The sequence below is a fragment of the Nerophis lumbriciformis genome, linkage group LG29, assembly GCF_033978685.3.
Source record: "Nerophis lumbriciformis linkage group LG29, RoL_Nlum_v2.1, whole genome shotgun sequence".
Lineage (NCBI taxonomy): Eukaryota > Metazoa > Chordata > Actinopteri > Syngnathiformes > Syngnathidae > Nerophis > Nerophis lumbriciformis.
The window spans coordinates 31,296,378-31,312,738 of record NC_084576.2 but is presented as its reverse complement, the minus strand read 5'-3'; the positions used below and the strand labels follow the sequence as shown (position 1 = coordinate 31,312,738).

The window sequence follows — 16,361 nt, the reverse complement described above, 5'->3', positions numbered from 1 at the left end:
TCTTTTTCTTTTGAACACCCGCCTCCAACAAAAGACTCTAATGTCATGACTTGGACTGTGGAGTTTTTGTTTTCCCAAGATGCGAGAGAATTTGGATCGGACAGTGCATCTGCCTCACAATACGAAGGTCCTGAGTAGTCTTGGGTTCAATCCCGGGCTCGGGATCTTTCTGTGTGGAGTTTGCATGTTCTCCCCGTGACTGCGTGGGTTCCCTCCGGGTACTCCGGCTTCCTCCCACTTCCAAAGACATGCACCTGGGGATAGGTTGATTGGCAACACTAAATTGGCCCTAGTGTGTGAATGTTGTCTGTCTATCTGTGTTGGCCCTGCGATGAGGTGGCGACTAGTCCAGGGTGTACCCCGCCTTCCGCCCGATTGTAGCTGAGATAGGCTCCAGCGCCCCCCGCGACCCCAAAGGGGAATAAGCGGTAGAAAATGGATGGATGGATGGCTTGAAGGTGGGTACATGATTTATTTAACACTATAACTACAAAGAAAGGATCAAACGAAAAGCGCGCACAGGGGCGGAGGTACAAAACTAGACTATAAACACAAAACTTGCACATTGGCAGAAACTATGAACAATTAAACAAAACACTAACTGTGGCTTAATAAACAAAAACTTACTGTGGCATGGGATCGTGAACAGGGCTTGAAACGCGAGGATAGCAGGGTGAGAAAGGCTATGACTCCAGGACGAACAACAGAAAATGAATGAACTTAAATACTATGGACATGATTAACAACAGGTGCGTGACTCAAAACAGGTGCGTGACATGACCGGTGAAACTAGTGGGTAACTATGGTGACAAGACAAGGGAGTGAAAAGACAGAAACTAAAGAGTCCTATAACTAAACAAAACGTGATTACACAGACATGACAAGTTGTAGAAATGATTGTAAAGTCAAGACAGCCATGACATGATGTTCTTTACAAGTGTATGTACACTTTTGACCGCGACTGTAGTCAGCAGCAGTGACATGCTTATTGGATTTGACGTTTGGGAAAGGAGGCCATTTCTGGGGGGATTTTAGTCAGCGGTTTATCAGACTACAGGGATGTCAAGGAAAGATCTCAGGAGAAGAGAAAGGACTCCCGGGAGGTCCCTCCTCACTGGAGGGTCTGCTGCTCTGAGAACATGCAGAGGAGTGGACGTACAGGACACATCTTAACGTGACTGGAAGCAATCTTAGGGGACATTCGCTGCTGGTTTAGCAGATTCCTGGGACTACAAACTGGAGGGATGTCAAGGAACGATTTAGAGGGAAACTCTTTTGGACGTTGTAAGTACAGGAAGGGGAGGAGACAAAGAAAAAGGACGCCCGCCTCTTCTCACTGGGGGGTCATGCGGCATGACGGGAGGACAGTTGTGGATGTATGGGGAGGAAGTGGGGGAGTGATCCTTGCTGGTCTTCCATGGGATGCAAGTCAATGTTAGCAGTGGAGGAACAAGCATGTACGTTACCGATCTCCGCCGACTCGGAGTGCTCCTCCCGGAGGCGGGACTGAGAGACCCGGACCCGGTGTCCAAGTCGTCAGCCGACGACCACGAGGACAGATCCTGCGGACGGGATGGGACATGTTGAGTGGTGAGGATGAAGGTGAGGGTGTACGTGGCAGCCACCTGCTGACTGCTGGTGATGTCCAGGATCTTGGCCAGCTCGCGCAGGTCCCGGGTCACCTCCTTCAGCAGCAGCTTGAGGCGGTTGCCGATGACGTGGACTTTCTCTTTGGCCTCCAGGCAGTCCCCGCCCTGCGAGTTGACCAGCAACTGGAGCGACATGTCCTGCAGCGAGGCCACCTTCAGCTGCGAGTCCAGCAGCTCCTGGCGGATTTGCTGTGGGAACACACACAATACTCTTTCATAACGATGGGTCAAACATTAAGTCATTACCATGAGGAAAAAAAGGTAAAAGAAGGTGAATAAAAGGTGAAGGAATGTGAATAAAAGGTAAAAAGATAAAACAAGTTAAATAAAAGGTAAAATAAGGTAAATAAAAGGCTAAGAAAGTTAAATAGAAGGTAAAAGAAGGCCAATTAAATGTAAAAAAAAGTTAAGAAGATGGTCAAAGAAGGTAAATACAAGATATAAGAAGGTAAGTAAAAGTTGAAGGAATGTAAATACAAGGTAAAAGAAGGTAAGTAATGGTAAAAAGAAGATAAAACAAGTTGAATAAAGGTAAAATAAGGTAAATAAAAGGCTAAGGAAGTTAAAGAGAAGGTAAAAGAAGGCCTATTAAATGTAAAAAAAAAAGTTAAGAAGATGGTCAAAGAGGGTAAAAGAAGGTAAATAAAAGGTAAAAGAAGGTAGGTAAAAGGTGAAGGAATGTAAATAAAAGGTGAAAGAAGGTAAGTAAAAGGTAAAAAAAGATAAAACAAGTTGAATAAAAGGTAAAATAAGGTAAATTAAAGGCTAAGAAAGTTAAATAGAAGGTAAAAGAAGGCCAATTAAATGTAAAAAAAAATTTAAGAAGATGGTCAAAGAAGGTAAAAAAAGATGTGAGAATGTAAATAAAAGGTAAAAGAAGGTAAGTAAAAGGTGAAAGAATGTAAATAAAAGGTAAAAGAAGATAAGTAAAAGAAGATAAAACATGTTGAATAAAAGTAAAATAAGGTAAATAAAAGGCTAAGGAAGTTAAATAGAAGGTAAAAGAAGGCCAATTAAATGTAAAAAAAAAGTTAAGAAGATGGTCAAAGAGGGTAAAAGAAGGTAAATAAAAGGTAAAAGAAGGTAGGTAAAAGGTGAAGGAATGTAAATAAAATGTAAAAGAAGGTTAGTAAAAGGTAAAAGAAGATAAAAAAAGTTGAACAAAAGGTAAAATAAGATACATTAAAGGCTAAGAAAGTTAAATAGAAGGTAAAAGAAGGCCAATTAAATGTAAAAAATTTTTAAGAAGATGGTCAAAGAAGGTAAAAAAAAGATGTGAGAATGTAAATAAAAGGTAAAAGAAGGTAAGTAAAAGGTGAAATAATGTAAATAAAAGGTAAAAGAAGATAAGTAAAAGGTAAAAGAAGATAAAACATGTTGAATAAAAGGTGAAATAAGGTAAATAAAAGGCTAAGAAAGTTAAATAGAAGGTAAAAGAAGGCCAATTAAATGTAAAAAAAGTTAAGAAGATGGTCAAAGAAGGTAAATAAAAGGTAAAAGAAGGTAAGTAAAAGGTAAAAGAAGATAAAACAAGTTGAATAAAGGTAAAATAAGGTAAATAAAAGGCAAATAAAGTTAAATAGAAGGTAAAAGAAGGTCAATTAAATGTAAAAAAAAGTTAAGAAGATGGTCAAAGAGGGTAAAAGAAGGTAAATAAAAGGTAAAAGAAGGTAGGTAAAAGGTGAAGGAATGTAAATAAAAGGTAAAAGAAGGTAAGTAAAAGGTAAAAGAAGATAAAACAAGTTGAACAAAAGGTAAAATAAGGTAAATTAAAGGCTAAGAAAGTTAAATAGAAGGTAAAAGAAGGCCAATTAAATGTAAAAAGAATTTAAGAAGATGGTCAAAGAAGGTAAAAAAAGATGAAGAAATGTAAATAAAAGGTAAAAGAAGGTAAATAAAAGGTGAAATAATGTAAATAAAAGGTAAAAGAAGATAAGTAAAAGGTAAAAGAAGATAAAACATGTTGAATAAAAGGTGAAATAAGGTAAATAAAAGGCTAAGAAAGTAAAAAAAAAGTTAAGGAGATGGTCAAAGAAGGTAAAAAAAGATGAAGGAATGTAAATAAAAGGTAAAAGAAGGTAAGTAAAAGGTGAAATAATGTAAATAAAAGGTAAAAGAAGATAAGTAAAAGGTAAAAGAAGATAAAACATGTTGAATAAAAGATAAAATAAAGTGAATAAAAGGCTAAGAAAGTAAAAAAAAGTTAAGAAGATGGTCAAAGAAGGTAAATAAAAGGTAAAAGAAGGTAAGTAAAAGGTAAAAGAAGATCAAACAAGTTGAATAAATGGTAAAATAAGGTAAATAAAAGGCAAATAAAGTTAAATAGAAGGTAAAAGAAGGTCAATTAAACGTAAAAAAAAAAGTTCAGAAGATGGTCAAAGAGGGTAAAAGAAGGTAAAAGAAGGTAGGTAAAAGAAGATAAAACAAGTTGAATAAAAGGTAAAATAAGGTAAATTAAAGTTAAATAGAAGGTAAAAGAAGGCCAATTAAATGTAAAAAAAATTTAAGAAGATGGTCAAAGAAGGTAAAAAAAGATGAAGGAATGTAAATAAAAGGTAAAAGAAGGTAAGTAAAAGGTGAAAGAATGTAAATAAAAGGTAAAAGAAGATAAGTAAAAGGTAAAAGAAGATAAAACATTTTGAATAAAAGATAAAATAAGGTGAATAAAAGGCTAAGAAAGTAAAAAAAAAGTTAAGAAGATGGTCAAAGAAGGTAAATAAAAGGTAAAAGAAGGTAAGTAAAAGGTAAAAGAAGATAAAACAAGTTGAATAAATGGTAAAATAAGGTAAATAAAAGGCTAAGAAAGTTAAATCGAAGGTAAAAGAAGGCCAATTAAATGTAAAAAAAATTTAAGAAGATGGTCAAAGAAGGTAAAAAAAATGTGAGAATGTAAATAAAAGGTAAAAGAAGATAAGTAAAAGGTGAAAGAATGTAAATAAAAGGTAAAAGAAGATAAGTAAAAGGTAAAAGAAGATAAAACATGTTGAATAAAAGATAAAATAAGGTGAATAAAAGGCTAAGAAAGTTAAAAAAAAGTTAAGAAGATGGTCAAAGAAGGTAAATAAAAGGTAAAAGAAGGTAAGTAAAAGGTAAAAGAAGATAAAACAAGTTGAATTAATGGTAAAATAAGGTAAATAAAAGGCAAATAAAGTTAAATAGAATGTAAAAGAAGGTCAATTAAACGTAAAAAAAAAAGTTAAGAAGATGGTCAAAGAGGGTAAAAGAAGGTAAAAGAAGGTAGGTAAAAGAAGATAAAACAAGTTGAATAAAAGGTAAAATAAGGTAAATTAAAGTTAAATAGAAGGTAAAAGAAGGCCAATTAAATGTAAAAAAAATTTAAGAAGATGGTCAAAGAAGGTAAAAAAAGATGAAGGAATGTAAATAAAAGGTAAAAGAAGGTAAGTAAAAGGTGAAAGAATGTAAATAAAAGGTAAAAGAAGATAAGTAAAAGGTAAAAGAAGATAAAACATGTTGAATAAAAGGTAAAATAAGGTAAATAAAAGGCTAAGAAAGTAAAAAAAGTTAAGAAGATGGTCAAAGAAGGTAAGTAAAAGGTAAACGAAGATAAAACAAGTTAAAGAAAAGGTAAAATAAGGTAAATAAAAGGCTAAGAAAATTAAATAGAAGGTAAAAGAAGGCCAATTAAATGTAAAAAAAAAGTTAAGAAGATGGTCAAAGAAGGTAAAAAAAATGTGAGAATGTAAATAAAAGGTAAAAGAAGATAAGTAAAAGGTGAAAGAATGTAAATAAAAGGTAAAAGAAGATAAGTAAAAGGTAAAAGAAGATAAAACATGTTGAATAAAAGATAAAATAAGGTGAATAAAAGGCTAAGAAAGTAAAAAAAAGTTAAGAAGATGGTCAAAGAAGGTAAATAAAAGGTAAAAGAAGGTAAGTAAAAGGTAAAAGAAGATAAAACAAGTTGAATAAATGGTAAAATGAGGTAAATAAAAGGCAAATAAAGTTAAATAGAAGGTAAAAGAAGGTCAATTAAACGTAAAAAGAAAAAGTTAAGAAGATGGTCAAAGAGGGTAAAAGAAGCTAAATAAAAGGTAAAAGAAGGTAGGTAAAAGAAGATAAAACAAGTTGAATAAAAGGTAAAATAAGGTAAATTAAAGTTAAATAGAAGGTAAAAGAAGGTCAATTAAATGTAAAAAAAATTTAAGAAGATGGTCAAAGAAGGTAAAAAAAGATGAAGGAATGTAAATAAAAGGTAAAAGAAGGTAAGTAAAAGGTGAAAGAATGTAAATAAAAGATAAAAGAAGCTAAGTAAAAGGTAAAATAAGATAAAACATGTTGAATAAAAGGTAAAATAAGGTGAATAAAAGGCTAAGAAAGTAAAAAAAAGTTAAGAAGATGGTCAAAGAAGGTAAATAAAAGGTAAAAGAAGGTGAGTAAAAGGTAAAAGAAGATAAAACAAGTTGAATAAATGGTAAAATAAGGTAAATAAAAGGCTAAGGAAGTTAAATAGAAGGTAAAAGAAGGCCTATTAAATGTTAAAAAAAGTTAAGAAGATGGTCAAAGAGGGTAAAAGAATGTAGGTAAAAGAAGATAAAACAAGTTGAATAAAAGGTAAAATAAGGTAAATTAAAGTTAAATAGAAGGTAAAAGAAGGCCAATTAAATGTAAAAATTTTTTAAGAAGATGGTCAAAGAAGGTAAAAAAAGATGAAGGAATGTAAATAAAAGGTAAAAGAAGGTAAGTAAAAGGTGAAAGAATGTAAATAAAAGGTAAAAGAAGGTAAGTGAAAGGTAAAAGAAGATAAAACATGTTGAATAAAAGGTCAAATAAGGTAAATAAAAGGCCAAGAAAGTAAAAAAAGTTAAGAAGATGGTCAAAGAAGGTAAGTAAAAGGTAAACGAAGAAAAAACAAGTTAAAGAAAAGGTAAAATAAGGTAAATAAAAGGCTAAGAAAGTTAAATAGAAGGTAAAAGAAGACCAATTAAATGTATAAAAAAAGTTAAGAAGATGGTCAAAGAAGGTAAATAAAGGTAAAAGAAGGTAAGTAAAGGGTAAAAGAAGATAAAACAAGTTACATAAAAGGTAAAATAAGGTAAATAAAAGGCTAAGAAAATTAAATAGAAGGTAAAAGAAGGCCAATTAAATGTAAAAAAAAAAAGTTAAGAAGATGGTCAAAGAAGGTAAATTAAAAAGTAAAAAAAAAAAGGTAAATAGAAAGTAATAAAGGTTATGGCAAGCGGAAAAATATTTGCATATCAATTTTTTCCACTAACATACACATTGAAGCTTTAAAGTGTGTTTAATCCAATTACTCCATTGATCCAACAAACTAATCAATAGATTAGTCAAAGAGTAAAATAATGGATAGCTGCAGCCTTCTTGAATGAATGAATGTTGAATGCCAAGACACGGGTAACTTACACACCTGTGAAGGCACCATTAATGCTGAAAGGTACATACAGCTTTTGGAGCAACATCCAAACAACGTTACCATGGACGCCCCTGCTTATTTCAGCAAGACAATGCCAAGCCACGTAAAATAGTAAAAGAGTGTGGGTACTAGACTGGCCTGCCTGTAGTCCAGACCCGTCTCCCATTGGAAATGTGTGGCGCATTATGAAGCCTAAAATAGCACAACGGAGACCCACCGGACTGTTGAACAACTTAAGCTGTACATCAAGCAAGAATGGGAAAGAATTCCACCTGAGAAGCTTCACAAATGTGTCACAATTTCCCAACTCATATGGAAACGGGGGTTTGTGTACCGTGAGACTTTTATGATGCTCCTGAAGAGTGTCGCTGTCCTGCATGGGGTCGATGGGCACCACTTCGTTACGCCTGCGGTCGATGTTTTCCAGCCACAGCAGCAGACCGTGACTCATCTCATGGAAGTCCTGGTAATCACACCAATGATTGGTATGACCGTTGATAAAAGGTATGCCTGGTAATTACACGGATGACGGTGGTACGTAGTAGTAAGTGCAAGGAGTAAGACCCCCCCACCTGACACTGCATGAGAGCTCCCTGCAGTGAAGACCTCCACTCGTCCAGCGAGGCCGCCAGTTTGTCCCAGTGGTTGTTCATGTCTTTCAGTTTGGCCTGCAGCTCTTTGGACTCTCCTGTGTCCGAGTGCAGGAAGTCTGTGCTGCACAGGTTGATGGACATCACGATCCCCTTGCGCTTGTCCCAGGCCCTCTGCAGCTCCTGCACACATAGTGTCTTCATGTTGGACACACAGTACAGTACAGAGCCTGATCTATTGAGATCTCAATAGAATAGAAAGTACTTTATTGATCCCTGGGGGGAATTCAGCACCACAGTTCGCTCACAATAGACAATAAACACTTGGGTATTTTTTTACATGTGAATAACATAAATACAGTCTATTATACAGCATTATTCACATGTGAATACTATAAATACAGTATTATACAGCATTATTCACATGTGAATAATATAAATACAGTCTATTATACAGCATTATTCACATGTGAATTACATAAATACAGTCTATTATATAACATTATTCACATGTGAATTACATAAATACAGTATTATACAGCATTATTCACATGTGAATAACATAAATACAGTCTATTATATAGCATTATTCACATGTGAATAATATAAATACAGTCTATTATACAGCATTATTCACATGTGAATAATATAAATACAGTCTATTATACAGCATTATTCACATGTGAATAACATAAATACAGTCTATTATACAGCATTATTTACATGTGAATAACATAAATACAGTCTATTATACAGCATTATTCACATGTGAATAACATAAATACAGTCTATTTTACAGCATTATTCACATGTGAATAACATAAATACAGTCTATTATACAGCATTATTCACATGTGAATAATATAAATACAGTATTATACAGCATTATTCACATGTGAATAATATAAATACAGTCTATTATACAGCATTATTCACATGTGAATAACAAATACAGTCTATTATACAGCATTATTCACATGTGAATAATATAAATACAGTCTATTATACAGCATTATTCACATGTGAATAATATAAATACAGTCTATTATACAGCATTATTCACATGTGAATAACATAAATACAGTCTATTATACAGCATTATTCACATGTGAATAATATAAATACAGTCTATTATACAGCATTATTCACATGTGAATAACATAAATACAGTCTATTATACAGCATTATTCACATGTGAATAACATAAATACAGTCTATTATACAGCAGTATTCACATGTGAATAATATAAATACAGTCTATTATACAGCATTATTCACATGTGAATAATATAAATACAGTCTATTATACAGCATTATTCACATGTGAATAATATAAATACAGTATATTATACAGCATTATTCACATGCGAATAATATAAATACAATCTATTATACAGCATTATTCACATGTGAATAACATCAATACAGTCTATTATACAGCATTATTCACATGTGAATAACATAAATACAGACTATTATACAGCATTATTCACACGTGAATAATATAAATACAGTCTATTATACAGCATTATTCACATGTGAATAATATAAATACAGTCTATTATACAGCATTATTCACATGTGAATAACATAAATACAGTCTATTATATAACATTATTCACATGTGAATTACATAAATACAGTCTATTATATAACATTATTCACATGTGAATAATATAAATACAGTCTATTATACAGCATTATTCACATGTGAATAATATAAATACAGTATTATACAGCATTATTCACATGTGAATAATATAAATACAGTCTACTATACAGCATTATTCACATGTGAATAACAAATAAAGACTATTATACAGCATTATTCACACGTGAATAATATAAATACAGTCTATTATACAGCATTATTCACATGTGAATAATATAAATACAGTCTATTATACAGCATTATTCACATGTGAATAATATAAATACAGTCTATTATACAGCATTATTCACATGTGAATAATATAAATACAGTCTATTATACAGCATTATTCATATGTGAATAACATAAATACAGTCTATTATACAGCATTATTCACATGGGAATAATATAAATACAGTCTATTATACAGCATTATTCACATGTGAATAACATAAAAACAGTCTATTATACAGCATTATTCACATGTGAATAACATAAATACAGTCTATTATACAGCATTATTCACATGTGAATAATATAAATACAGTCTATTATACAGCATTATTCACATGTGAATAATATAAATACAGTCTATTATACAGCATTATTCATATGTGAATAACATAAATACAGTCTATTATATAACATTATTCACATGTGAATAATATAAATACAGTCTATTACACAGCATTATTCACATGTGAATAACATAAATACAGTCTATTATACAGCATTATTCACATGTGAATAATATAAATGCAGTCTATTATACAGCATTATTCACATGTGAATAATATAAATACAGTCTATTATACAGCATTATTCACATGTGAATAATATAAATACAGTCTATTATACAGCATTATTCACATGTGAATAATATAAATAGTCTATTATACAGCATTATTCACATGTGAATAATATAAATACAGTCTATTATACAGCATTATTCACATGTGAATAACATAAATACAGTCTATTATACAGCATTATTCACATGTGAATAACAAATACAGACTATTATACAACATTATTCACAAGTGAACAATACAAATACAGACTATTATACAGCATTATTCACATGTGAATAACATAAATACAGTCTATTATACAGCATTATTCACATGTGAATAACAAATACATACTATTATACAGCATTATTCACACGTGAATAATATAAATACAGTCTATTATACAGCATTATTCACATGTGAATAACATAAATACAGTCTATTATACAGCATTATTCACATGTGAATAATATAAATACAGTCTATTATACAGCATTGTTCACATGTGAATAACATAAATACAGTCTATTATATAACATTATTCAAATGTGAATAATATAAATACAGTCTATTACACAGCATTATTCACATGTGAATAACATAAATACAGTCTATTATACAGCATTATTCACATGTGAATAATATAAATGCAGTCTATTATACAGCATTATTCACATGTGAATAATATAAATACAGTCTATTATACAGCATTATTCACATGTGAATAATATAAATACAGTCTATTATACAGCATTATTCACATGTGAATAATATAAATACAGTCTATTATACAGCATTATTCACATGTGAATAATATAAATAGTCTATTATACAGCATTATTCACATGTGAATAATATAAATACAGTCTATTATACAGCATTATTCACATGTGAATAACCTAAATACAGTCTATTATACAGCATTATTCACATGTGAATAATATAAATACAGTCTATTATACAGCATTATTCACATGTGAATAATATAAATACAGTCTATTATACAGCATTATTCACATGTGAATAACATAAATACAGTCTATTATACAGCATTATTCACATGTGAATAATATAAATACAGTCTATTATACAGCATTATTCACATGTGAATAACATAAATACAGTCCATTATACAGCATTATTCACATGTGAATAATATAAATACAGTCTATTATACAGCATTATTCACATGTGAATAACAAATACAGACTATTATACAGCATTATTCACACGTGAATAATATAAATACAGTCTATTATACAGCATTATTCACATGTGAATAACATAAAAACAGTCTATTATACAGCATTATTCACATGTGAATAATATAAATATAGTCTATTATACAGCATTATTCACATGTGAATAATATAAATACAGTCTATTATACAGCATTATTCACATGTGAATAATATAAATACAGTCTATTATACAGCATTATTCACATGTGAATAACAAATACAGACTATTATACAGCATTATTCACACGTGAATAATATAAATACAGTCTATTATACAGCATTATTCACATGTGAATAACATGAATACAGTCTATTATACAGCATTATTCATATGTGAATAACATAAATACAGTCTATTATACAGCATTATTCACATGTGAATAATATAAATACAGTCTATTATACAGCATTATTCACATGTGAATAATGTAAATACAGTCTATTATACAGCATTATTCACATGTGAATAATATAAATACGGTCTATTATACAGCATTATTCACATGTGAATAACATAAATACAGTCTATTATATAACATTATTCACATGTGAATTACATAAATACAGTCTATTATATAACATTATTCACATGTGAATAATATAAATACAGTCTATTATACAGCATTATTCACATGTGAATTATATAAATACAGTATTATACAGCATTATTCACATGTGAATAATATAAATACAGTCTACTATACAGCATTATTCACATGTGAATAACATAAATACAGTCTATTATACAGCATTATTCACAATGTGGCCCCTGTCTCCTCAGTTCCCAAACGTTAACTGAATTTTGTTAAAAGGAAAGGGCATGTAACACAGTGGTGAACATGCCCTTTCCCAACTACTTTGTCACGTGTTGCAGCCATGAAATTCTAAGTTAATTATTATTTGCAAAAAAAAAATAAAGTCTATGAGTTTGAACATCAAATATGTTGTCTTTGTAGTGCATTCAATTGAATATGGGTTGAAAATGATTTGCAAGTCATTGTATTCCGTTTATATTTACATCTAACACAATTTCCCAACTCATATGGGAACGGGGTTTGTAGAAAAGCTACACAAGTATAACCATACTTGCCAACCCTCCCGGATTTTCCGGGAGACTCCCGAAATTCAGCGCCTCTCCCGAAAACCTCCCGGGACAAATTTTCTCCCGAAAATCTCCCGAAATTCAGGCGGAGCTGGAGGCCACGCCCCCTCCAGCTCCATGCGGACCTGAGTGACGTGTTGACAGCCTGTTCACAACATTGCCGTAAACAGCAATGTTGTGACACTTTTAAACAGGACAATACTGCCATCTACTGTACATGCATATGTGACCCGCCCATAATGTGTCACATTTTTGTGTTGATTTATTTATTTTATTTTGTGGTTTGAATTCGTTTTTGGAGCTGTCATTACACATTTATCAGTATTCACATTGGTCAGTAGGGGGCAGTAGGGCGTTTCTTCCCAATTGAATGCTATCACCTGCAGACCGGAAGTGTCTTGTCTTTCTGATGAGAGCGACCAGTCTGTGAACAATTGAAACGTCCTGTGTGCTTTTTTCCTCCTGTATAACAGGTTAGTTTTGGTGAACCAACTCACTGAATAATATCCATGTGATCTTTATAAGTTTAAGTACACATTCTGATGGTGGAGCCTAACTCTAAAGTGTTTGTGAGTTGTAGTTTGTATTTGTGAATGAATCCAGTGCACAGCTGCAGTAATCAATACAAAAAGGCGACGTGAGTACGCAATGTTTATATAGGAACTTCTGATCCTAATTCAGACTCCCAAATTAGAGCTCCCGTTTTCTTATTGATTTTATAATGTATATTTGTATAATGTGTGTGTTCTGAAATAGTGACAGAGAATAGAACAAGGATGGACAATTCAACCCTTAACTCAGCGTTTCTCAAAGTGTGGGGCGCGCCCCACTGGTGGGGAATAGAGACATGACAGGTGGGGCGCGAGGAATGGGAGTAAATGTCACTTTAATTTTTTTTTTTTTTATTATATTCTTAGATTTTTTTTTGACTATGCTTTCATTTTCTTTACACACTGTAAATCACTTTGTGATTCTGTCTGTGAAATCCGCTATATAAATAAATGTAAATTACTTATTTTTCCTGTAGGCTTTAAATTTCTAGGTAGGAGCGAAAGTTTGACAGACATAGCAACAGTAACTAGTGGGGGCGGGGCTAAGCGGAACAAACTATATGGACATTGCAAGTGATCTTGAGGAACAACTCGTAGACAAATTAAAAGAAAGTGGTTTTGCTTGACAAGTGGACGAAGCTACTGACAGCAATAAAGCATACTTGCCAACCTTGAGACCTCCGATTTCGGGAGGTGCGGGGGCGGGGGGCGTGGTTGGGGGCGGGGCGTGGTTGGGGCGTGGTTAAGAGGGGAGGAGTATATTTACAGCTAGAATTCACCAAGTCAAGTATATATATATACACAAGAAATACTTGACTTTCAGTGAATTCTAGCAATACATATATATTTATTTTATTATATATATATATATATATATATATATATATATATATATATATATATATATATATATATATATATATATATATATATATAAAATAAATACTTTCAGTTTTCATTTATTTACGCATATACACACACATAACACTCATCTACTCATTGTTGAGTTAAGGGTTGAATTGTCCATCCTTGTTCTATTCTGTCACTATTTTTCTAACCATGCTGAACACCCGCTCTGATGATGCATTGCTGTGTGGCACGCACAAAAGTGCTTTCATCAAATGCGCTAGATGGCAGTATTGTCCTGTTTAAGAGTGTCACAACATTGCTATTTACGGCAGACGAACTGCTTTACGGTAGACGAAAACGTGACTGCTTTTGTTGTGTGTTGTTGCCGCCCTGGGAGGACGTTAATGAAACTGCCTAACAATAAACCCACATAAGAAACCAAGAACTCGCCCTCCATCATTCTACAGTTATAACGTGATTGAGCAGTTACGCTGTTTATATTGTGGGAAAGCGGTCCGCATGGACCTGAGTCCGCCTGAATTTCGGGAGATTTTCGGGAGAAAATGTGTCCCGGGAGGTTTTCGGGAGAGGCGCTGAATTTCGGGAGTCTCCCGGAAAATCCGGGAGGGTTGGCAAGTATGCAATAAAGACTGCCTGTTCATTGCATACGTCCGCTGTGCGAGGATGTGCTGTTTTGTGGGGCTTGAAAACTCCCCCTTGTCCAAAGTGGGGGGGTGACAAAAAAAGTTTGAGAACCACTGCCTTAACTCAACAATGAGTAGATGAGTGTTATGTGTGTGTATATATGTGTAAATAAATGAACACTGAAATTCAAGTATTTATTTAATTTATTTATTTATATATATACTGTATGTATGTATATATATATATATATATATATTAAAAAAAATATATATATATAGCTATAATTCACTGAAAGTCAAGTATTTCTTATATATATATATATATATATATATATATATATATATATATATATCTTAACCACGCCCCCAACCACGCCCCCCGCCCCACCCCCGACCACACCCCCACCCCCCACCACCCGAAATCGGAGGTCTCAAGGTTGGCAAGTATGAGTATAACCCATTTATCATTTATTTTTGCGGGCCATATAAAATGAAGCGAGATCTGGAGTCCGACACCTGTGCTTTATGCAATCATCACTCTCACCTTGAGCTTTTTGATGCGAAACTGGATGGTCTGGATGTCGGTGCTGAGGTCCAGCCTCCGCTGCTGCTCCAGCTCGTCGGCCGCCTCCCTCAGCCAGGCGCAAACGTTGCTCAGGTCCGAGTTGAGCTGCTGCCACTGCTGCTGGTTCTGCTTGGTGCGGATCTCCTTGCTGAGGTCCTGAGCCTGCAGGAGCTCCCAGCGTTCGATCACACCTGGAAACAAATAAATAAATAAAAACCTCAGTCTACTTCCCGTATGATCTACGTAGTGGAGAGCTTTACCAGATGTTTGGGACTCGGAGCTGCTGGGATTGGCCAGTCCGGACGCGGTGTCCTCTTCCTCTTTGAGCTCGTAGCCCATCCTCTTCACCGTGTTGATGTTGCCTCGGCACTCGCCCAGCAGTCTCATCTGCGAGAGTTTTAGTTGTAATACAGGTCTGAAGGTGCGAGAGTGCAACACGTCACATACGTAGCCCATGTAAGAGGCGTCCAGGTCCACGGCGGCGGGCGCGTGGCTGTGTCCGGCGTCCAGCTGGGGGACGTTTGAGTCCGTTGAGGTCACCTCCCCTGTTGACGCAATGTTAAATGCTCATCAAGGTGCGGGAGATGACGACCACGGCACGTACGATCAACGTAAAGAAAAGGCTCCGGCCAGATAAGAGAATCGGGGGCCTCATGTATTAAGGGTTGCGTAGATTTTCTACTAAAAATTGGCGTACGTTCAATTCCAGAAAACAGTGGACGCAATAAAAAAAATTCAAATATATTTAATCCAAGTACAAAAGCCAAAAGCAGTGAAGTTGTCACGTTGTGTAAATGGTCAATAAAACCAGAATACAACAAATCCTTTTCTGTCATGTCTGTATTATCATGTTTTGTTTTAAGTCATGTTTTGTTTAGTTTCTGTCTTTTCACTCCCTTGTCTGGTCACCATACACTCTTAGAAATAAAAGTGCTAAGTAGAACCATATAAGGTTCTTCGGCTCGTCCTCATAGGAGAACCCTTTTTGGCTCCAGGTAGAACCTTTTTATAAAGGTTCCACCTGGAACCCTTTTGGAGGGTTCTACCTAGAACTGTGCGTGTAAGGTTCCACCCAGAACCCCCCATGAGAGGTTCTACAAAGAACCCACGCAGGGAGTTCCACTAAGAACCCTTTTGTATTTCAAGACTTTCATCTAGAACCCACGCAGGGAGTTCCACTAAGAACCCTTTCGTATTTCAAGGGTTTCATCTAGAACCCACACAGGGAGTTCCACTAAGAACCCTTTCGTTTGTCAAGGGTTTCATCTAGAACCCACGCAGGGAGTTCCACTAAGAACCCTTTAGTTTGTCAAGGGTTTCATCTAGAACCCACGCAGGG

The 16,361-nt window shown here is 33.8% G+C and overlaps 1 protein-coding gene across 11 annotated transcripts in view; it reads right to left on the bottom strand.

Annotated features, from left to right (window-relative positions):
• Window positions 1–16,361, bottom strand: part of syne1b (spectrin repeat containing, nuclear envelope 1b) — a 469,384-nt gene that overhangs the window by 22,059 nt on the left and 430,964 nt on the right. For all 11 annotated transcript variants that reach the window (XM_072911924.1, XM_072911927.1, XM_061924513.1 and 8 more), the window contains 7 exons: window positions 15,470–15,567; window positions 15,283–15,409; window positions 15,002–15,213; window positions 7,611–7,811; window positions 7,373–7,501; window positions 1,626–1,838; window positions 1,467–1,562 (listed from right to left, as the gene is read on the bottom strand). In XM_072911924.1, the coding sequence (XP_072768025.1) occupies window positions 1,467–1,562; window positions 1,626–1,838; window positions 7,373–7,501; window positions 7,611–7,811; window positions 15,002–15,213; window positions 15,283–15,409; window positions 15,470–15,567 (1,076 nt within the window). The remainder of the gene's footprint in view (window positions 1–1,466; window positions 1,563–1,625; window positions 1,839–7,372; window positions 7,502–7,610; window positions 7,812–15,001; window positions 15,214–15,282; window positions 15,410–15,469; window positions 15,568–16,361) is intronic.